The following is a 21,836-nucleotide window of genomic DNA, read 5'->3' as shown; positions in this document are numbered from 1 at the left end:
TGGGGAGCTAGGAGGAGGTTTGTTTCCTGCTGTCCTGCCAGCCCAGGTGCCTCTTGTTCTTCAAGGCTCCCTGGTGGCACCTCCTTGGCTCTCCTTATGTGTCTAATCTATCCCTCCTCTCTCTCTGACCTGCATTTGGCACCTCTTGATATCTGTGTGAATTATTTTCCCATCCCTTGAGGGGTGGGGTGGTGTTGCATCTGGAATCTATATATTCCCTTCCCTGCCATTTTATCTTTGATATATTGTAAGTACCCAAAGCTTCCCCATAAAAGGTGGGAGACACAAACAGTTCTTTCTTAAATTTATCTTTTGGTTCACAGCTGGAATGGCTGCTGTAACTGCTGTGACATTTCTGTTGTCTTGGACGTCCAGAAAATTGATTCCATTTCATATTTGAAATCCCCAGAAAGCCGGCAGGGTTCCCCTCTGTGAAATGGGAATTCAGCTGTTGTAGGAAGGGCTCTGAGAATCTCAGACTCTTGTGGTAGCAGTGTCTTGGTTATTCTTTGGTGTCCAAACTTATTTTGAGGGGAAGACCAGGGTTTGAGGTCATGTCTCTTAGCTGGATGAAAATTATATGATTGTGTTGGGATGAAGTTTGCTTCCTTTGAAGCCACTGTTTGATTCTCCTTTTATCTCTCTGGGTGGAGAATTTTTAAGGGGGATCTTGATAACCTAGTTATTCGAGGCTAATTGTGTGTATTAGCAATTTACTGTTACAAAAAAGCTATGTAACAACCACCTCAAATCTCAGTGTTTTAAAACAGGAACCATTTATTAGCTTATGAGCCTGTGGGTTGACCATTCCAGTTGACTTGGCTGGTCAGTTTTGATCTTGAAGTTTCCCTCCCATACTTGGGGTTAGGTTTTCTGTCTAGAGTAGACTTGACTGGGAAGACTGGATGACTCCGCTGTGTTCCACGTGCCCCTCATCTTTCAGCATGGTATCCTGGCATGCTCCCATGGTGGTGGAAGGTTGCAAGTGGAAACAATTCATGCCTTTTGAGGCTTTAGCTAGCAACCAGCACACTGTCCTGCTGCTGCATTCTGTTGTGTGAAGGAAGTCACGTGGACAGCTCTAAAACAAGGATTGGGGAAGCAAATTTGACTTCTTTAGTGAGAGAACCACAAAGTCACATGGCAAAAGGCACAGACACAAGGAAGAGAGGGGAATTGGAAACATAACTGTAGTATACCATGGTGTGACAGAGAACCATAAGCTACTCTACCTTTTCTAGGTTCTAGAACATTTCCAGGGTTTACAAGTTATCTAGCTGTGTAATAAACCATCCCTGAACCTAGTAGTTTAAAACAATATTTATTATTTCTCATGATTCTGTGGGCTGCCTAGACTCAGCTGGTTAGTTCTGCTTTCCTCATGTCAGGAGGGGGTGCAGTCATCTGAGGATGACATTCTAGAACGTCCAGGAAGGCTCCCTTATGGCTCTGGCATGAAGTGCTGTCACCTGCACACCCACGTTGGGCCTTGGCCACAGGACTGTGCTGCTTGAGGTATGGAAACTGGGTTCCCAGAGGCAAGAAGAGGAATCTTCTGAATCTGTTAAGACCTGGGCTTAGGACCCTCAGAATATTCCTTCTGCTGATTCAATGGGAGGGGACAAGCTTCAGCTCTTGGCATGAGCAGCAGCATGTGTGTGCAGAGAAGGAGGAATTGTGTAGGGTAAGCTGCCCCAGGGGGGTACCAAAACATGTTGAAAGAATGGTCTGCTCCTGAGCATGTGGTCATGCAATGGGAAGCCTTCCTTTCATTGAGAGGACTCGAGGAGGGGCCTCTGTCAGGCTGAAGGGCCTTGGGAACAGAGTGTTGTTTTCCTGGGGGTAACTACTGCTCCCCTGAGGAGATGGTCTTGAGGGAGTTGAAGGTTCCTGGGTCAGAGGAGCAAGCTTCAAGAGAGCTTTAACCAGGCTTCCATCGTCTCCCAGCCTCTGTTGTCACCAGCACACCAGGACTGTGGGTCCCCTTAAATAGCTGCCCATTTCAGTTTCAAGATTGTGCTTTGTTCCTTTGGCTTTCTTAGCAACTATTATCCCAAAAAGGACTTGCTTTAGGTTTAGGAACACTGCCTACTTTCTAAGATCAACAAAATTGGCTGTATTAAAAAGTATTGCCTAAATTTCCATGTTTGTTGTCTCCTTGTCCAGCCAGACTTCCCCAGATCTGGGATGGCTTCATGGAGCCCTTTTGGGAGATAGGCCAGAAGAGAAGCATGTAGACCTGGAGGTGGAGGCCTCCCACGAGAAGCCCATCTTTGTTGGAAGTGGATGTGATTGCACCTTGAAAGGGTCAGAAAGGCAGAACACAGATGTGGTTGGGGCTCTAGTGAATGCTTTTGCATATCCTTGGAATAATGATGTCAATGGTAGACTTGAGAGGCAGCTTTGGTGGGTATTGTCCTATAAGCTGTTGGTTTTTTTTAAACTGTTGATTTTTATTTATTTTTTTTTAAAGATCTTATTTATTTATTCATAGAGATGCAGAGACACAGGCAGAGGGAGAAGCAGGCTCCATGCAGAGAGTCTGACGTGGGACTCATCCAGGGTCTCCAGGATCACGCCCTGGGCTGCAGGCGGCGCTAAACCGCTGTGCCACCGGGGCTGCCCTAAACTGTTGATTTTTATTTGGCATTTTACTACTGCGAAGAGTCATAGGCCTGATTTACAAAGATGAAGACGACAACAACAAAATGACAATTGAGAGCAAATAGCGATGACACCTAAAAATATAAATTGAAAGACGGGTTTTCAGTGCCAGGAAACAATGTATGGCTAAGATGTTCAGAGAACCAAAGCCTGGGTGGGGCATGGTTCCTGGAGCTACGAGCCCTGAGGGAGGATCCCCAGGACAGGAGAGATCATGGCAGGGTCCAGCTATGGCCGGAATGGTTGCCAAATAGGGAGGGAGTGTGGAGTGGGTGGTGGGAAGGTGTGGGGAAGAGACACTCCAGCCCTCTTCCCTCCTGCTCCCTCATCTCCAGATGGTGTCACATTGACCAAAACATGATGGGGGCCAGAAGCTAGGGATCCCTGCCAAGGCAGCCTATGGGGGTCAGCCTGGGGGGCATGGGACAGAGAAGGAGGCTGTGGAGAGTGGCTCTGGGGATAGGGAGGGGCAGACGGACAGTAGCCAGAACTCATTGGTTTATAATATGAGTAAAGCAATACATTGGATGAAGTATTGATCCCTAGAGTATGGACACCTCAAAATTTAATTTGTTTAAATTAATTTTTAAAATGAATTCACATATCATCCAAATAGGGTGAAACCTGTTCATCATGTCAAACTGAAATTTCTTATTGGCCTTGGAGTCAGGCCAATCTGACTTGAATCCTGTCTCTGTTGCTTATTAATCCCAAAAAATCAGTGGCCCTCCTGGGTCTCCGACTGGGTGATGGGGATGCTAACTTTGAGTAGTGGTCAGGATTAAGTGAGAACATGCTGTGGAGCCCTTGGTCCAGGGACTGGACGCTAGGCACGTGATTACTGGCGGCTGTGCTCTATATTAAGAGCTTAATTGTGAAACTTAAGAAGATGTGTAGATGGCAGTAGTTTTGGTGGGAACTGAGAGAAGCCAGTTCTCTCAATATACTAGGAAATGTCTCATTTTTTGTTTATTTCTTCCTTTAAATGATCACTCACAGATGCTGCCCACGTAAAATGATGTGTGTGAGCTGCCTGTGATGTGGGTTTGCTTAGGCTTGTCAGACCGGTGTCTGATGGGGACTTAAAGTAAGTGACATTCCCAACAGAACCCAAGTGGATCTTCTTTCTAGTTCTTTCATTTGCATGCCCAAAAGATGCTTGCGGGCAAAGACATTCAGTGTAAAGCTATGATTCTTTTCCTCTTGGTGTGTTGCCTTGGGGTCCTAATGGAAAACAAAACCTAGAAATGTGATTGTTGATTGCCCCTTTTTGTCTCCCAGCTGTCTCTGGTTCTGAGTGGATGGTGAGTGAGCTGACCTGCTGAAGGACATGGTTCAGACTGTCCCAGACCCAGCAGCTCATATCAAGGTAGGTCTCACCTTGGCTGGGAAGCTGCATGGGCTTCCTTCTTGGCTGGATGTTTGTGGATGCCTACCCACGTCTCAGTGAATGCAGGGGGCAGCCAGCCTCAGCCATGAGCTAAGAAAATGCTTTTCACAATATTCAGTGGTTGAAAAAAATCAAAGAATAATATTTCATAACGTGTAAATTACATGAGATTTATATTTCATTGTCCATAAAGAAGGTTTTACTGGGACACAGCCACACTCCCTTCATTTCCATACCGTCTGTGGCTGTTTTTGTGCTCTGATGGCAGAGTTGAGTGGTGGTGACAAACACCGTGTCGTCCACAAAGCTGAAAATCTCTATGGTCTGGCCTTTTGTAGAGGATCGCTGACCTCTGAATTAATGGATAAGCCACATCCAGATTCTTCGGACTTCTGTTTTAATTTCACCCTGTTTACACTTGCTTGGAGTTCCCTGGGAAGGCCCTGGAGGCTGAGCACTCACACTTCCCATGCTCAGAGGTGGTTTTACCTGGGCATGCCTGCACGTCAGCAGCTGTCAGGTCACACCTGTTCCAGCTGCTCTCCTGTGGCACTTTCTCTGGAGGTGGGCAACGAGGAAGTGAGACTTGAGCCACTCAAAGTCCCTGAGAGGAAGCCAGCTATTTGTGCCAACACTGTAGTACACGTGGGTATAGCCGCAGGAGGAAGTGAAGTGATGGTTTTAGTAACTTAACCCAAATAAAAGTTTCAGGAAATACTGGGACTTGAGCTACATTACCCAGATAGGCTGTCTACACCTGTCGTAGTTAGTTCAGCTGTCTACACTGGCCCAAATCATTCACCACCTTGCCAGTTCTTCATGTTCCCCATATAAGTTCATTTTCCCTAAGTGGCCTAGTAGGTTTTACTAATCTATATACTTTGCCTAAAACATTTATTGAACATGCAAAGTGGCTTGTAATTGAACGGCTAAATAAATATAATTTTTCAAAAATTATATTTTTTGGCTAAAATATAAAATGCCCTCCCACATCACACACACACACACGCACACATGCACATTGTAAAAGCAGTACATTTGGGAGCATTATGTACCATGTCTCATTCACATTTGTACACATTCCAAAATGAATTTAGAGGTAACGCGTTCAGTGCATTAAACTTTGTGGGTGCTCCCAAAGTGCCAAAAGGAGGGGCTGCCCAAGGAGTGTTAAGGGTTCTGGATTTCATTCAGAGATGGGGAGAAGCAGATCTTTGTGGGGGACACTGTAATGTGATTTCTCTGTGGTGTTTCATTGGGGTATAACAGTTATGTCTACAAAATTCAAATGGGAATTTGTGGCCGTGATAAGGTTTCTCTCCCTGGAGCATAGCTGGCAAGTGTATCCATGCTACTCAGGGAGGAGGGTGGGGATGACTTTTTTCTTTTTAGTCTTTGTTGACAATCAAAGCTGCAGGATGCAAATAAAAGCTCACAGAGAAGGGGATACAAGAAGTATTTTCTATACTTCAGGGTATGGAAGTCAACAACTGAAATTCTTTTTTAACTGCCATTTTATTCCTAGCCAATCAGAAGGAAAAGATGAAGTCAGCAAGAAATTATGACAGATTCTTAAAAGTTAATTCATCAAGGGCCAACAGTCTTCAATAAACTTGAGAAACATGATCTCTGAAAATGTGGTTAGTGGAAATGTTCATATTTGACCTCAGGAGTGAGCCTTATTTTCAGCTCTGATTTATCTTATTATCATTGTATTGGTTACCATAACTTTTAGTGAAGGACAAAGAGAAATGGTAGCCTAGAAAGTTTTTTAAAAATAAATTTCAACTCACCTTGCCTCTGTGTATTTTGAAGATGAACTGGCAATTTGGAGGTGCAACAGCTGATGTTGGCTCTGAGTTGGAGAGAAAGATATTAAAGATGTTTGTTTCCTTTGTAAATCTATCAAATTTCACCTCTTGGAATTTGGATAATTAGTCTTTGACTTCCTTTTTGTTTTTTGTTTGTTTTTGTAAATCAAATTGGTGTCCTTGACAACAAAGTCAGAAAAAATAGATGGTCATCCACTGTTTCCTTAAGATACCTGATTTGGGAAATTTATTCAGTAAAATTTTATGTGCTGAGAAGTTTCTGGTTCAGGACTAGTGCAGCTTTTATTTCTGGGAGGGAGAGTTCTTATAAATGGCATATGGATGGTTCTACTTGATGTGTTAATGTAAATAGTGGAAGACTTTGTCGTTGGCACTTTGCTATTGAACATTTTTTTTTTTTCATCTGAAAAAGACCTGAATTCTCCACAGAAGTGACTTCACGTGGCAGGTGTGTGTAGGGAGACAGGCTTTTTTATGTGTCCTTCACACGAGTGTCCATAGGCTGATCTGGAGGGAAGCAGTGTTCCTTTCGTATTTAAGAAATTTATTCTGCATGATTTACTATAGTTCTTGTCTGCCAGAACAAATTACTTTTACCCTTTTATATGTTTAAGGAGCTAGAAATAATAATAGTAAAAGGGAGGGATGGTAAGTAACTGTGAAATATAAAACATTCTTGATTTAAATAGTGTAACAGTTGTGGCAATTCCTTTACAAAGAAAATGAGCAGGACTTTAAAAAAATTTTAGCTCCTTCTCTTGGTGATAATACCAAGCCACTCAGCACATTTTAACTTGTCTTTCTTTGTTGGCCTTTCTGCGTCCTTTCTTAGAATAGAAACTATGCTTCACATGTCACATAAGCGTGATCTTAGCATGCTCGGTGTGTGGGGGGTATGCTTCTGCTCTGCAGAGGGTTAGAATCCACCGTTGCCAAAGATGGACTCCTGCTATCATCCCAAGCAGGGGAAAGGAGTTGCGGATTTATCTCATAAGGATTCAAGATTTTGGTCATTAATTCTCATTCTGGTAAAGGAATTTCCAATTTACATTATTGCATTTCCTCTCAAGAGTTCCATCTTCTTAATATTTTCATGTACTAACGTTTGATGAAGAGGATTAACGCATTAGTTAAGTTTACAGCTTTAAAGAGGCACCTGATTGGCACGTTTTTCAGTTGCAGCCCTCTACCATTCACCAGCTAGTCTCATAGAAGGCTGTCCCTCTTGGAACTGACCAGGTGAGGACAGGATGAAGGCGAGGCAGCGTGAATATCAGTTTCACTCACTGGTTCACCAGCTGTGTAATCTGGAGATGCTAGATACAAAATTGTTGGGAGTCCTCCCTCCTAGCTAGGTTCATGCTGTGGATCAGAGCGAGGGTTCTGGCATCTTTGACTTGTTTCAAATCCTGCTTCATCGTTTACGAACATTGAACAGGTTCCTTAATTTCAGTGCCTGGTTTTCCTCTTGTCTGAGATGCAGGCATCTACTTTTTGGGGTCAGTGTGAGGATTCAGTGAGTTATTACGTGCAACACACCAAAACCTCATTGAGTGCTGAACTATCACCAGCTATTCCTGTGGTGTTTATAAAATGAGGGCAACATCTATCTTAAAGATACGGTATTAGAGTGTCTCTAATACACATGGAGCAACAATGGGTATATCTTACAAAATATTGAGTCAAATGTAAAAAAATCTAAAACAGTGCCCTCTGTGGCACAGTGCTTTTCACATACATGAAAACACGTACACACTTGTCAAAGAGCATCATATATTTTTCGTGTATATGCACGTACTTAAATAAAACGTCGTGACTCCACAGAGTAGATTTGTGCATATGTGGGACATGTTGGCTAGTTGCTTTGAGAAGTGGCTAAGGGATAAGGAAAAATATAGTAATACACAGATAAAACAGGTTTATAGCATAAAGGTTTGGCTATGGCACACGGGGTCATCCCTTTCACATTGGTGGGAGTGTAAACCAACACAGCCACTTTGGTATCAGTTGGGTGTCACCTTGTGAAGCTAACAATGCACCCACCCTGTGCACCAGCGGTTTCACCCTAGGCATATATCCTGATGCATTTGGACACCCGGAGATGTATGTGAGCAAAACTGAACAGCCCAGATGCCCACCAGGAGAATGGATAAATAAATGGCATTCTAGTCCTGTAACGGGATATTGTACAGCAGTGAAAATCAACAAGTGTCTGCCTGTGTCTGTGTATCAATCTGGATAATTCTCAAGGTTGGGTGAAACCCCAGGTCACAGGAGAATACATACCACATGATTCTACATATAAAGATCAAAAGTGGCAGAACTAAAAGACATTGTGTTTTCAGAGAAACATATACGTGTCAAAAAGGAAAAAAGCCATGTTGAGTACACACTTGAGAGGAGTTACCTTGTCGAGGAGGGGAGAGCTTCAGGAAGGGGCTTCTGAAGTCCTGGTGTTGCCTGTTGTGAGCGCGTACAAGGGTATTTGCTTCCTGTTCTTTTTTTTTTTTTTTTTTAATATTTTATTTATTTATTCATGATAGTCACAGAGAGAGAGAGGCAGAGACACAGGCAGAGGGAGAAGCAGGCTCCATGCACCGGGAGCCCGACGTGGGACTCGATCCCGGGTCTCCAGGACCACGCCCTGGGCCAAAGGCAGGCGCCAAACCGCTGCGCCACCCAGGGATCCCTGCTTCCTGTTCTTTTTTTTTTTTTTTTAATTTTACTTATTTATGATAGTCACAGAGAGAGAGAGAGAGAGAGAGAGAGAGAGAGAGAGACGCAGAGACACAGGCAGAGGGAGAAGCAGGCTCCATGCACCGGGAGCCCGATGTGGGATTCGATCCCGGGTCTCCAGGATCGCGCCCTGGGCCAAAGGCAGGCGCTAAACCACTGCGCCACCCAGGGATCCCCTTTCCTGTTCTTTAAAAAGCACAAATTATTACCTATCCTGTTTGTGTGAGAGTGACATTCATTGAAAAAAGTTAGGATGCTAACAGAAGGGGAAAGGAAGATGGAGGTGGGAAGCTCAAGATGAAATCATGCCTGGGGAGGAGATACTTTCTAATTGTGAACCACTGTGCACTCTCACAAATTGTTACCATTAGAGATCACTTGGCCCAGTGCTGGTCTAGAATGGAAGGCGGGGGCCTGTGCTGATCAAGGGACATCCCGGCCGCGGACCTGGGTGAGAGCCAAGTCTGCACTGAGCCTGAGCATGAGCTTCTGGAAGCTCTAGGCATTTCTGAGTTGAGTGTGGAGTGAGTCCTCTGTCTTTAGCTCTGAGAGTGGCTCACCACATTTATCAGAGCCTTCTGTGTGCCCACAATGGGCTTGGGGGTGGAAGGGGGATAGGAGACCACAAAGACACAGTACCTGCCACCCCGGGTGCAGGTCACATGTTCCCAAACACCTGGGACGTGGCACTGCATGCAGCTGAGAAAGGAACTGGGGCAGGGGTAGGGGGCTGGGCAGGTGTCTAAGGGAAGCTGCCTCACCTGCTACCCCAAGCTCAGCCGTCACCCTCACCTGTCCTGCCTTGTCCCGCTCACACCACCTGTGCTCACCCGTCCCAGTGTTTCTGCCCGCGGACCACCTGGTGGCCTCGGGGCCCCCTGGGCATTCCACTTTACTATTTATTGTAGCAGAAGCACGCAGGTGTTTTGAGCATGCTCTGTGTGGCTAATGGATCAGAGGGGCAGCTCGGGTGCCACCACGCTTAAAAATGCCTGCAGTCTATCACTGCACTAACACACTGACCCTCTGTCCTCTGGGGGGTGGGGGGCAGGTTCGCTTCTGTGTCCCCTTCTAGCTAGTGTAGATCCTGCCCCCCGAGATTTCATGTAAAGATCAGTCCCAGAGGGTGGACAATGGAGTAAACACGGTCTCTGTCCAGGTTTCCTGTTGCTTCTATGTGAGAAGGACTGAAAAATCGGCTTATGCAGGATTTATTTTTAATTGTGATTTTTCCTCTTCTCCTTTTCCTTTCAGCCTCTATATTTTTTGCTAATTAAGTGTTTTTGGGTCAGATAGTCTGGGTTGGACTCTTGGCTTCACTTAGCGATTGCTTCAGTTCCCTCAGCTGTAAAATGGAGCTAAATAGTGTACATGCCTCATAGAATCATGAGGATTAAATTAGTAACTGTTAATGTATCTAAGGCATTCAGAGCAGTGGCTGGAGCATGTTCAGCACTATTACTTTACATATCTTCATTAATGTATTATGTTATTAAACCACATTAGTTATAAAATACTAATATATAATGTTATATATTATATTTTGTTACATTTGTATATCATAGTAATTATGGAACGTATTGTTAAATTAATAAAACATTGTTAGTTATATATGACAGTAATATATTAGTATGCTAATATATTAATATTATTCATAAAACAATATGTTATTAGAAGTGGCAGTTATATAACTTATTGTTATGCTATTAATATATAATGTTCTATGTTAGCATATTCTTTCATAATAGCAGTAGAAGGGACGAAGGAAAAAGAGAGAATATTTAGGAGAGAATTGGACAGACATAAGGTCAGTACTTGCCAAAAAGTAAACTGCTGAACTGAGTTCTTTCCCACTGATTCTGTGGCTGCCTCTCTGGAAGTGGCCCTAAATGTTTCTGACTATAAAAGATGCTACACAGAAGCTCTGTTTGTGTGTCACAGAAGGTTCTAGAAGAGTTTCAGGAGGTAGCCAGCGTTAAGTGTGTGGTCACTGGGAAGCCAGAGAATCCAGCATGTGAGTAGGATGGAGCAGGTGCAAGAGATGCCTGCCCTAGCCTGTATCCCCAGTGAGGGATGGGGGGACTTCTCCAGCTTGTGGTGATGTAGCCCCTCCCTGGGGAGAAGTGTGGAGCTCACTACCTACCCCCCAGCTGGGTGTCAAAAGCCCCATTGAGTTGTAAACATTTCCCACATATTTGCAAACCTGATTTTACAGCAACTACTTCACAGGAGGATAGAAGGTGTATCTTTTTGAAGACCTACTCGGCAGAAACCCAGTTCTCCCCCAGAGTCTGTACTGTGGAAATGAGGGAAGCCTTTGATAAGCTGCCTGTTTTTTTCTCACTAAATCAGCTTTGATCAGATTCCAGCGGGGTTCACACATCCCGACAAGCCTGACGACTTAGTGGCCGTTTATCACCACACTTCTCTTTCTGCAGAATGGTGGCACTTAATTAAACATAGAAGAGCAGATCTGCCTGAATTTCTGCAATGAATGTGTCATATTTTTAAAATCAGAAAATAATGTTTAAAGATACTCAGGCATTTGATATGGCAAAACATGCAGACTTCTAATATCCGCTGGGCCCGCCTGCTGATACCTTATGTGGGGTTTGCTGGGGCTGGGCTGTACTCTCTGTCTCCTCACTGGCTTCCTGTGCCCCTAGGTGCTGAGCTCAGGATGCTCACAGGGGGTTCAAATGGCATGCTTCCCCTGGGCATGTGGAACAGTATCCCCCAAACTGGTGACTCCTCGCTGAGATTCAGAGATGCTAACGTGCAGGGAGGGCACCAGCTTTATCAGGAGGTACAGCAGGGTTGGAGGAGATTCAGATCACATCCCAGGAGAATGAGTAGAAGTTGTACACAGTTGTTCTAGAGCACTTCTGGGGCAGTTATAGAGGAGTGAGCAGGCGGGCTCTGAAGCCAGACTTTATGATCTCAGGCAGAACCTTTGCTCATTGACCTTGGGCAAGCTGCTGAGCCTCTGTGAGCACCGGGTCTCCATCCATGAAGTGAGGACAGTGGCATCACTTCCTAGGCTTTTAGGAGGATGAGGTGAGGTGATTCATGGGAAGGCCTTAGAACAGTGTCTAGTAAATAGCAGTTGTTACTCTTGTCATCATCATGTAAGCACTTTTGTTAATTTAATTCTCTTCCCCTTTTTTTCATGGTGGCCACTTCTCCCAGGGATTGAGGCTTAAAATTTAAGATATATTTTTAACTTTTCTCTTTCATGTCTCACTTTGTGTCTACCTTATAGCCCCTACTCTGTGTGGCACTAGGACAAGTCTGCACTGTCTCCCTCCTGTTCTGTCGCTGGAATCCCTAACTGCTCTGCCTGCTGTTCTCTTCCCACCTGGCTTTACCTTCTTCCCCCGTGCTGCCAGATTAATCCTCCTGGAAGCCTACCTCCTTCACACTTTTCTCATCAGAAACCATGATAAATTCAAGGGGCATGATTACTTTTAAGGCTTTTATACCAATCTCCCCACCTGATTGTGCCTTTCTCTATACTTCTCCAACAAGTATTTGATCACACTGTGTTGTGTTTTTTAACCTTGCTGATTTGACTGGTGGAAAGTGGAGTTTTACAAATGTTATTTCATTTGGAAATTTGTGCATGTGATCATCTCATACATTTATCAGCAAGTTATAAATGGTCATTTTTTTTTTTACCATTTCAGTGAAATCATTCAACATTGCTGAGAGCAGGGCATGAACCAAACAGATAAGATCCTGCTTCCATGAAGCTTACGTTCTAGGGGTTGAGATAGGATATGTTTGTATACACGTAACATTACAATATTACAACTTAAACACATCAATGCTGGTTGATATTCTCCAGAACAAAATGTAAGGTAAGCAAGAGGTAATCAAGAGAGTAATGGAGGGAGAGATGCCATTTTATACAGGAGGTGAGGGAAGATCATTGGAGGAGCTGAAATTCAAACAGCTGAAGAGGTGAGAGCATGAGCCACATCATCATCTGGGGGAAGTGCATCCTGGAGAATGAGAACAATGTGTGCAAAGGCCATTAGGAAGGAGCTTGCTTGGCGTATTGAAGGAATACCAAGGAGACTGGGGGCTGACCAAGGAGTGAGAGTAGAGCTGTGGGCTATGAGCTTGGGGAGGCAGTGGTGAGGCCATATAGATGAGTTCTGATATGCAAGGGGAAAGATTCTTTTTTTATTATTAAGATTTTATTTATTCATGAGCAATACACAGAGAGAGGCAGAAGCATAGGCAGAGGGAGAAGCAGGCTCCTCACATGGAGCCCAATGTGACATTCCATCCTAGGACCCCAGGATCATGCCCTGAGCCAAAGACAGCTGCTCAACTGTTGAGCCACCCAGGCACACTGCAAGGGGAAAGATTCTTAAATCTTGTCTTGCATGTGGGGGCTGGGATCAGTGGGAAGGTTTTAAGCAAAATGGGTGACCCAATTTGATTGAGTCAGAAGCTTGTATATGAGTTTGGGCCACCAGACAAGGTCACCTAGGGACCCAGATACAGAAGAGTCTTAGGGATTGGCTTTGAGTCCCTCCGACATGCAGAGGTTGGGAAGAGGAGGAGGAACCCATTGCAGGGCTGAGAGGAGCAGCCAGTGGGTAGAAGGTAAAGGTGAGGACCATCAGCTTTGACAGCTCGGAAGTCATGGTAGCTATGGTAGCAGTGACTTGCCTGGAGGGGACAAAAGTCCCCTTGGAGTGGTGCAAACATAAAAAGGAAGAAACCTGCAGAAGATTCTTGCCAGCTGCTCTTCTCACAGGGTTTAGAAGGTTTAGTACCTTTCTCAACAACTTGTATAGATTACATTTTCATGAGATTAACCCTGAGCTATGTCATATTTGTCATACAGATTGTTTTATGTCTATTAGGATTTTTAGTTTTTATGATTATACCTACAAGATAAATATTTTTATTTGTTCACATTACTTATATTTTTCTTTACTATCTTTCCCTTAACTTAAAAACATAGGAAGTTCTTATCTGGTTTTCTTTTCTTTTTGAGAGAGAGTGCAGGTTGTGGGGAGGCAAGGAGCTGAGGGGGAGAGAGAGAGAGAATTTTAAGCAGACTCCACATCCAGCATGGAGCTAAATGCAAGGACCCTGAGCCAAAATCAAGAGTCAGACGCTCAACCGACTGAACCACCCAGGCACCCCATGAGTTTTTTTCTTATTTTCACTTTTGTGTATTTCCCAGTTTTCCATAGGACTTGTTTAATAAAAAGAAGAGAAAATCGATTTTCTTTTAAGAACCACCAGCAAAGGCATTCAGTGTTCACAGAAGACATGCAGCATTGGCTCTCAGCATCAAAGCCAGGTTCTTCCATCTGGGGTTCTTCATTCTGGTCAGAATGAACCCAGAATAACTTTGCAGCAGGTTTTTCCTGGTAATACCCCCTGAAGGGACCCTGAAGGGTAAATAAAATATTTGACAAGGAGCATGAGCACACTAATCAGGATGCAGCACAGAACAATTGGGAGAGGTCATGGTTGGAAACTGCTAATGTCCCTGCTTATACATGTCTGTCCAGCACCCACCCAACAGTGAACTGAATTTTTTGCCCTATGCTCTTCTGACCTCTTGCTTTTATCTCTCTACCCTCCAAATCTGCACATCTGGCTCCTTGCCATTTGTAGAGAGGAGAGGGTGTTTACCATATAATGATATCTGAATGCTTGTTTTCTCTGCTTGCTAGATTATACGTGACTTAAAGTGATCAGATGGTCATTATTGTCTCTCATTGTACCTTGTGCTTAGTAGCTTCTTAATATGTCTGTTGATCAGATTAAGTAGCAGTGGTTCTAATGAAATGAGAATGATCCAGGGACCCTGTTCTATTCTGGGACAAATGGCCCTATTTGGTATTCACTTACTCTTTATACGTCCCTATCCTCCTTTGTAGGTATGATTGTAACCACACTGCCTATGTGCAGTAGAGACAATGTGTTCTCAAGGGCAGTGTGTCCTAACTTTTATATATATTTATTCTTAGAAGAGTTTTAGGTTCCCAGCAAAGCTGAGCGGAAAGTTCAGATCTCCCCTCTGCCCCCTGCCCACTCCTTACCCTCAGCCTTTTCATTATCAACTCCTGCACCAGAGTAGTGCACTTGTTAACAATTGACACCTACATTGACACATCATTACCACCCAAAGCCCATAGTTTATAGTAGGGCTCATGCTTTGTGTTGTATATTCTATGGGTTTAGATTAATGTATAATGGTAGGTGTCATGTCATATGATACTGTAGTATCATACAAATAGTTTCACTGTCCTAAAAATCCTCCGTGCTCTGTTCATCGTTCCCTGCCGTGGCCTATCCCTGCCCCAGCCCCTGGAAACCACTGATCTTTCAACTGTTTCCATCGTTTTATGGTTTTCAGAATGTCATAGAGTTGGAATTATACAGTATGTAGTGTTTTCAAATTGGCTTCTTTCGCTTAGTGATACGCATTTAAGATTTCTCCAGGTCTTTTCATAGCTTAATAATTCATCTTAATTTTTTAGAGTCACGGAACTCTTTAAAAATTTGCTAAATGTCGTCATACATTTTCTCCCCAGAAAAAGCATGTTCTCTCTTTCCCTCTCTCTTTCCCTCATATCCTCCAGATCTGTTGCAGCTGACTCAGCAGCCCTGCACACCTGTCCCCAGAGTCCCTGGGATCCCAGATTAGGAACCCTGTGCTAGTGATGGAAACCCACTGGATGCAGTTAATGAAGTTGAAAATAAATTCTCATTTGCACTGATTTATTCTGTCATAAAATGTATTGCCTCTGGAATTCAGTGGGCTGACAGAGCTGCTTTGACCAAAGGTTGTTCTGAAGCACATTCTTGATCTAAATTCAGTTCGGGTGATGGATGTTCATTCCACAGTTTTGTATTCTAGAGCGGGGCTTCTCAGGCTTCCCTGTGCCTACAAGTCACCCAGGGACCAGGGTGGGCTTTGACATTCTGCACTGAATTCAGGCCGAGTGCTGCCAGTGTGGCTGGCCTCAGGACCAGCCTTCTTATGGGCAAGACTCTGAAACTCTGGTTTTCAGATTACAGGTCACGACCCATTTGTGGAAGTGAGTCAAGGCTGGGATTAACGAAAGGAAATGGGATGGAATGGAATAACGTGGAAACCATCAGTGCGCACTGCATACAGAAAGCAAAAGTGCTCTTTGAGAAAACTTTCATTTTGGTTATATATGTGAATGTGTATATAGTGGGGTTGTGATATATAATATATGACTTCTTGCTCTAGATACATTTGGAAAACACTCCTCAGGATTTCTGTGAAGTAAGAAATGAGGGGGGAAGCACCATAGCTGTTTCACCCTAAAAAGTAGTGTGTTTGCAGGCATAAAATTGCACATGTGTCTCCATGGATTTTTGCTGCTCTGATTCTGGTATCCAGATGTTGGGATTTATCCCAAAGCAGGAACTGTAAATAGCAGAGAAAGGGATGGTTTCTTTTTGTGTGTGTGTGTGTTTTGTTTATTTTTTTAATTTTAAAGATCAAATTCCAGGATTAAATTAAAATCCTGGCCGTGTATTGCTTAATTGAGAATACACGTTAATTTTGAGAATGTACTTTAAAAAAAGTGAAAAAAATTAACTAAAGCATGGCTCTTAATTTTTTAGTGATTTTTTTGGTGGGTTTTCTGGGAAGTACTGTTCATTTGCATTACACATTAACTGCTAATAGACTGCTAGTATCAATATCCAAAAATAAACAATAACGCCGATTTATATGGACCTCCAAATTAGTCTCATAAAATTTTATGGTAGTGTTATTATTGAACCACGTTTGAGGCTGACAAAAATGTAAAACTCTAACCATGTGATTCTTATGTCCTTTGTTTTAAACTCCAAATTTAAAATGTCTTTATACTTAAGTTTAATCGTCCATAATCCCCAAAGTGTATGCCTAAAGTAACAGTCACAAACAAGTCACATTTTTCATGACTTAATGTTGTTTGAAAAAACGCTCAATTCAAATACTTGCTATTATTGTTTGGGAAAAAAAAAGATTTGTATAAATTTACCTATTTCATTGCACATTACAAAGGAGATCTGGAGCCTGCAGGTTAGGCCAGCTGGGTGGGTTTCCTATTAGGCTGTCAGGAGAGGTTGTCCTGGAAGAATTACCCATAAAATAGACAATATTAGCAATGAACGAAGATGTCAGGAAAGAAAACAGACCCAAAGAGAAAAGATATTTTTATCTTATGAATAATTTAAACAGTATGCTGCTGCTCTTACTTCTTAGTCTTCTGGAATGGAAATTTCACATATATCCATTGAATGTAAGACCCATTGATTCTTCAAAACTGGAATTTAAAACAATAGCAACAACCTCCAAATCATGTGCTGTAACACATACCGGTAAGGAAATGTGGCTATGAATAAGAAAAAATAATAGGAGGTTTTTTGTTTTTGCCTTGTCCAGCCTTATTGATATAGAACTGACACTTAACATTGTGTAATTTTAAGGTATATAACATGATGACTTGACACATGTACAGATGTGTTCCAAAATGATTACCAGAGTAGGGTTAGTTAACATGGCCCTCACCACACATAATTATCTTTTTTTTTTTTTTTTTGAGAGATAGGGAGGGAGAATAGAGAGTGCAAGCAGGGAGCCAGGCAGAGGAAGAAGAGAGAATCTTAAGCAGGCTCCACACCTAACATGGAGCTGGCTCAGGATCTCATGACCCTGAGATCATGATCTGAGTCAAAATCAAGATGCTGACTGAGCCACTTAGGTGCCCCTAATTATCTTTTTTTTTTTTTTTTTTTTTTTAATGGTGAGAACACTTAAGGTCTACTCTCTCAACAACTTTCAACCATTTAAAGATATTTCAAGATACAGTATTATTGACTATAGTCACCATGCTGTGCATTACATCCCAGAATTCTTCATTTTATAACTGGAAGTTTGTACCCTATGATCAGGATATCCCCAGTCCCCTCCTCCAGCCTCTGGTGAAAGCCATGCTGCTCTGTGTCTGAGTTTGATTTTTTTAAGATTCACATGTAGTGTGATCACACAATATTTATCTTTCTCTGACTGATTTATTTCAATTAGCATAATGCCTTCACATTTTTTAACACATTTTACATTATTAAGACTGCATATGTCTTAGAAAACCTTTTGATTGAAATTAATACAGGATATCAATCAATTGAAGAATTTATTAAGTACTATTATTTTTGCATCAAGTGAAACTACTTGGATTTACCTGAAAATATAAAAGCTAACATGTTACATACAACCATGATTATTTTGTGTCATAATGACAGTAATGTTTCAATCATCAATTCACTCACTGCGGATTAAAATGTGGGATGCTTACTCATTGCCTTTAAAAATAGTCAAATAACATCATGGATAACTGTAATTATAGGAAGTTTTATTTTCCAGAAAGTTGGTCTTCATTTTGGGGCATAGAAAGTCACTTCCCCCATTATCAGTTTTAGGAGCATTGTGTTAGTTGGATTTACTGGGAAGCAGATGTTGAGACAGAATTAGGAATGCAAGAAGTTTATTAGAGGGGACGAGGCAGGGGTGTGCCTGTGAATGATAAAATGATGATGAAGCAGGTCTGGGCAAGGAGAGCCTCAGACCAGATACAGATTGGACAGTTTGACCAACCCAGCAGGGAGCCCTGGAGCAGAGATTGCCCTTGGAGGGGTCCTGCATTGGGCAGAAATGGCCAGGCTCTCGCCTCCCATTGTGTTCACTTACTGGCTTGGGGCTGTCTGTGATGGGGTGAGTCTGAGCTGACAACAGCTGAGGGCTGTTCAATTGGATGCTGGATTCTTCTTTGAAGGGAGAGCTGAGTGGTATACCTCATGGGCACTTGCAGAAAATGGGACCCGACATGCTCCTGCTGCAGCCCTCCTGCTTTGATACCAGATTTGGGAATTTCTGACCAGAAAAAGCAATTGGAAGAGGATGCTCATATGGATTTCCTTGTTCTACTCCTGATGTTTCTTCACCAGGCCACCTTCCCATCTCCCTCAATCAGCCGGGTCTGTGGCTTCAATGCTGTGTAAAGTTTTAAGTCTGCTGTGGGCCCTTCATAGTGTTGGGCTTCTTCTGTTTGCCTTGTGGACTGAATCTCGATCTCTCTTCTCTTTCCTGGGTCTCTGATATTTTCCTTGTGTTCTGATTATACAGTCAGTAACTAACATTACCTTATGTATTTCCCTCCGTCCTGAGGAAAGATTGTACGTTTCTCACTTTTCTCTGTGTTGATGGTTAAACTCTTTACAAATACTGCCCTCATGACTTCATTTCTTCTCAAGGTACCTCAGTGCGTTTGTCTTATTCATTGGGATCATTAGCTTTACCCCTTATCTTGGATTGTAATCTTTGTTACCTCTGTGTGTGGTAAGTATATCTGTGAGGCTTCCTCTCTTATTATGTTTGGCTCACCTAAAGCCATTTTTTTTTTTTTTTTACTGACATATCATTGAAAATAAATTAATTCTTAAGGAAGATCTATTCCAGACTTATAGGAATGTTGTGGTGACATTACACATTGTTCTATCTTGTATTTCCACACTTTTGCTGTGTCATATTTGAGGACTTGGAAAGAGGTGGAAAACAATTTCTTTTTTTTTTTTTAATAAATTTATTTTTTTATTGGTGTTCAATTTACCAACATACAGAATAACACCCAGTGCTCATCCCGTCAAGTGCCCCCCTCAGTGCCCGTCACCCATTCACCCTCACCCCCCGCCCTCCTCCCTTTCCACCATCCCTAGTTTGTTTCCCAGAGTTAGGAGTCTTTATGTTCTGTCTCCCTTTCTGATATTTCCCACACATTTCTTCTCCCTTCCCTTATATTCCCTTTCACTATTATTTATATTCCCCAAATGAATGAGAACATACACTGTTTATCCTTCTCGATTGACTTACTTCACTCCGCATAATACCCTCCAGTTCCATCCACATTGAAGCAAATGGTGGGTATTTGTCGTTTCTAATGGCGTAATATTCCATTGTATACATAAACCACATCTTCTTTATCCATTCATCTTTTGATGGACACCGAGGCTGAGGCTGGAAAACAATTTCTTGTTTGAGGCACACTTACAGTAATCTTTGCCTTAGGATGAGAAGTTTTTGAATGCCTTTTAAAAAATAGAATGCCTAATAGATAAGACCAAGATAGAGGGGATTAGGATTTATTCTCTCTCAGAGGATGAAATTTAAAACTGTTACCAATATGATTTTTACAAATGGTCATGCTCATTTATTAGAGTGCCAACATACATATGTGTAACCATTTTTTGAATGAGCTGATCAGCCAGGTGCACACCTGTTTAGAGGAAATATTCTCTTCCACTCTCAGATGCTATCTCAGGCCATCCATAGTCTTATGTTCCTTATAATGGTTAATGCACAATTTTGTTTCCAGGCATTGAGGAGTTCATTTAATTCTTAAGCTTCAATCTTCCATTCAATTTAAGGTTTCTTGTTTCCTTTGATTCTGACCTGTTTCATCTTGAGAAACCCCATATGGAAGAAGGATGTGGAGTGTGCCCCCTTTCTCACCTTACTCATCTACCTCTGGATGAGTCAAGCCATGGTCTTGACTCCTCCTGGGTTCTTGAGATCCGTGGCGGGCTGAGTTCAGCAGACCAACTTTGGGGCAACTCTCTAGGCATGTTCTATTTCAGTAGTCTGGTACCTCTCTTTATAATGATGGTCTCTGCTGAATGTCTTGACACCAGAACTCTAAATCCTATGAGGAACTTAGTACCCTGCTACCATTAAAAGAAAAATATATAGTAAAATGAAATATAAAATACCAGTTGTCAACAGCATATGTTAAATAAAATAGTTGCAAATCATACGAAGTTTTTAGAAATTTTGTTTGCTTGCTGACACATGAGGGAAAACTCTGTATATCTCCCACTCTCAGTTAATTCTGTATCTTTAGGGGCAAAGAAGAAAGGTTAAATATGGAGGTGGTGCTGGGGTATGCATCTTTATGGGACAGTCACCTCAAAAGACATACTTAGAACGTTCTGAGAGTCTTCTGAAGAATCTGGGGGAACTGTCCACAACACATGTTGTTTTCCTCATGTGGTTATGGTTTACTCTGCACTTTTAAGAGCTTTACATCTAAATGATCACTGTGTTGTTTTCTTTGGTTAAAGTCCCAAGACTTCTAAGTTGTTCAACATCTAATCATTTAAAAAAAATACTAGCTTTATCTCAAGCTACTGTCTCTTTGGCCATTGATCCTCACAGATCTTTAAAACCTCCAGTGAGACCCTAAGAGGACTGGGAGATGTTTCCTAATGGCACGTGACACAAAGTCTTGGCAATCCACTTATAACTTGTAGTGTGGAGCAGCACTGTCTGTGATACCCACCAGAGATTATATAATTTTACAGATCTTTATGTACCAGATTTTAAAATTTTATTCTAAAACAGCATATTGCACTATTGAAATTCAATATGGAAATATTTCTTTTGGCTTTAAAGAAAGTTTTCAGAAATGCATATGTTAACAACTAAAAATAGAGAAAGTTCCAAATTTCTCATTTTTTCGTAGTTATTGGGGGGTGATTTAACACTTTTCTTGGTACTTCAAGGAATGTAATACATGATATCACTGGTGCCAGAAAACAGAGATTTTAGAACTTTGTCTTCATGAGCACCTGTAGCTTTGGGTAGTTGAATCCATGTGCTTTGTGAGTATTCAAGTGAAGAGTCTCCCAAAGCATGGGCAGATGCAGGAAGATCCAGTGCCCCATTGTGATGATCACTCCACTGGAAGATGCTAGTTCTCTGCTGCATAACTTCAGATTCCTGGGTTAGGTTTGGCTGGGGGTGCAGGCAAGAGTGAGGAACTAACTACCTCAGGGTTAATCTGGAAATGCTAACAACTCTCATAAACACTGCAATTTCTGTAGTCAAACAAATAAAAGTGTGTTTCTTACTCGGTCCATTGCAGGAGTTGCTGGTTTGGTGGCTCTCCTGGGTAGCTCTGTTACCTGTAAACAGTGATTCAGGGACCCAGTCACCTTCCCTCCCAGTCTGTATCCTTCTCTGTGGTCCCCAGAAACCCTTCCATTCAACCAGGTAGTGGGGGAGAGGATGGGGGATTCCACTATGGGAATGTGCCACAGGCCAGGTTTCCCTTCACTTTCTATTGGCCAGAATTCAATTACATGACCAAACCTGACTGCAAAGG

The 21,836-nt window shown here is 42.5% G+C and overlaps 1 protein-coding gene across 2 annotated transcripts in view; it reads left to right on the top strand.

Moving 5' to 3' along the window:
- The window catches only part of ERG (ETS transcription factor ERG), a 186,251-nt gene that overhangs the window by 6,533 nt on the left and 157,882 nt on the right, over positions 1-21,836 (top strand). For both annotated transcript variants that reach the window (XM_077879213.1, XM_077879208.1), the window contains exon 3: positions 3,946-4,033. Coding sequence is in view for 1 of the 2 variants with exons in the window: in XM_077879208.1 (XP_077735334.1) it covers positions 3,995-4,033 (39 nt within the window). In the remaining variant the exon portion in view is untranslated. The remainder of the gene's footprint in view (positions 1-3,945; positions 4,034-21,836) is intronic.

The sequence above is a fragment of the Canis aureus genome, chromosome 30 (assembly GCF_053574225.1).
Source record: "Canis aureus isolate CA01 chromosome 30, VMU_Caureus_v.1.0, whole genome shotgun sequence".
NCBI lineage: Eukaryota > Metazoa > Chordata > Mammalia > Carnivora > Canidae > Canis > Canis aureus.
The sequence above is the reverse complement of the archived record's forward strand: the minus strand, read 5'-3'. Positions and strand labels throughout refer to the sequence as shown.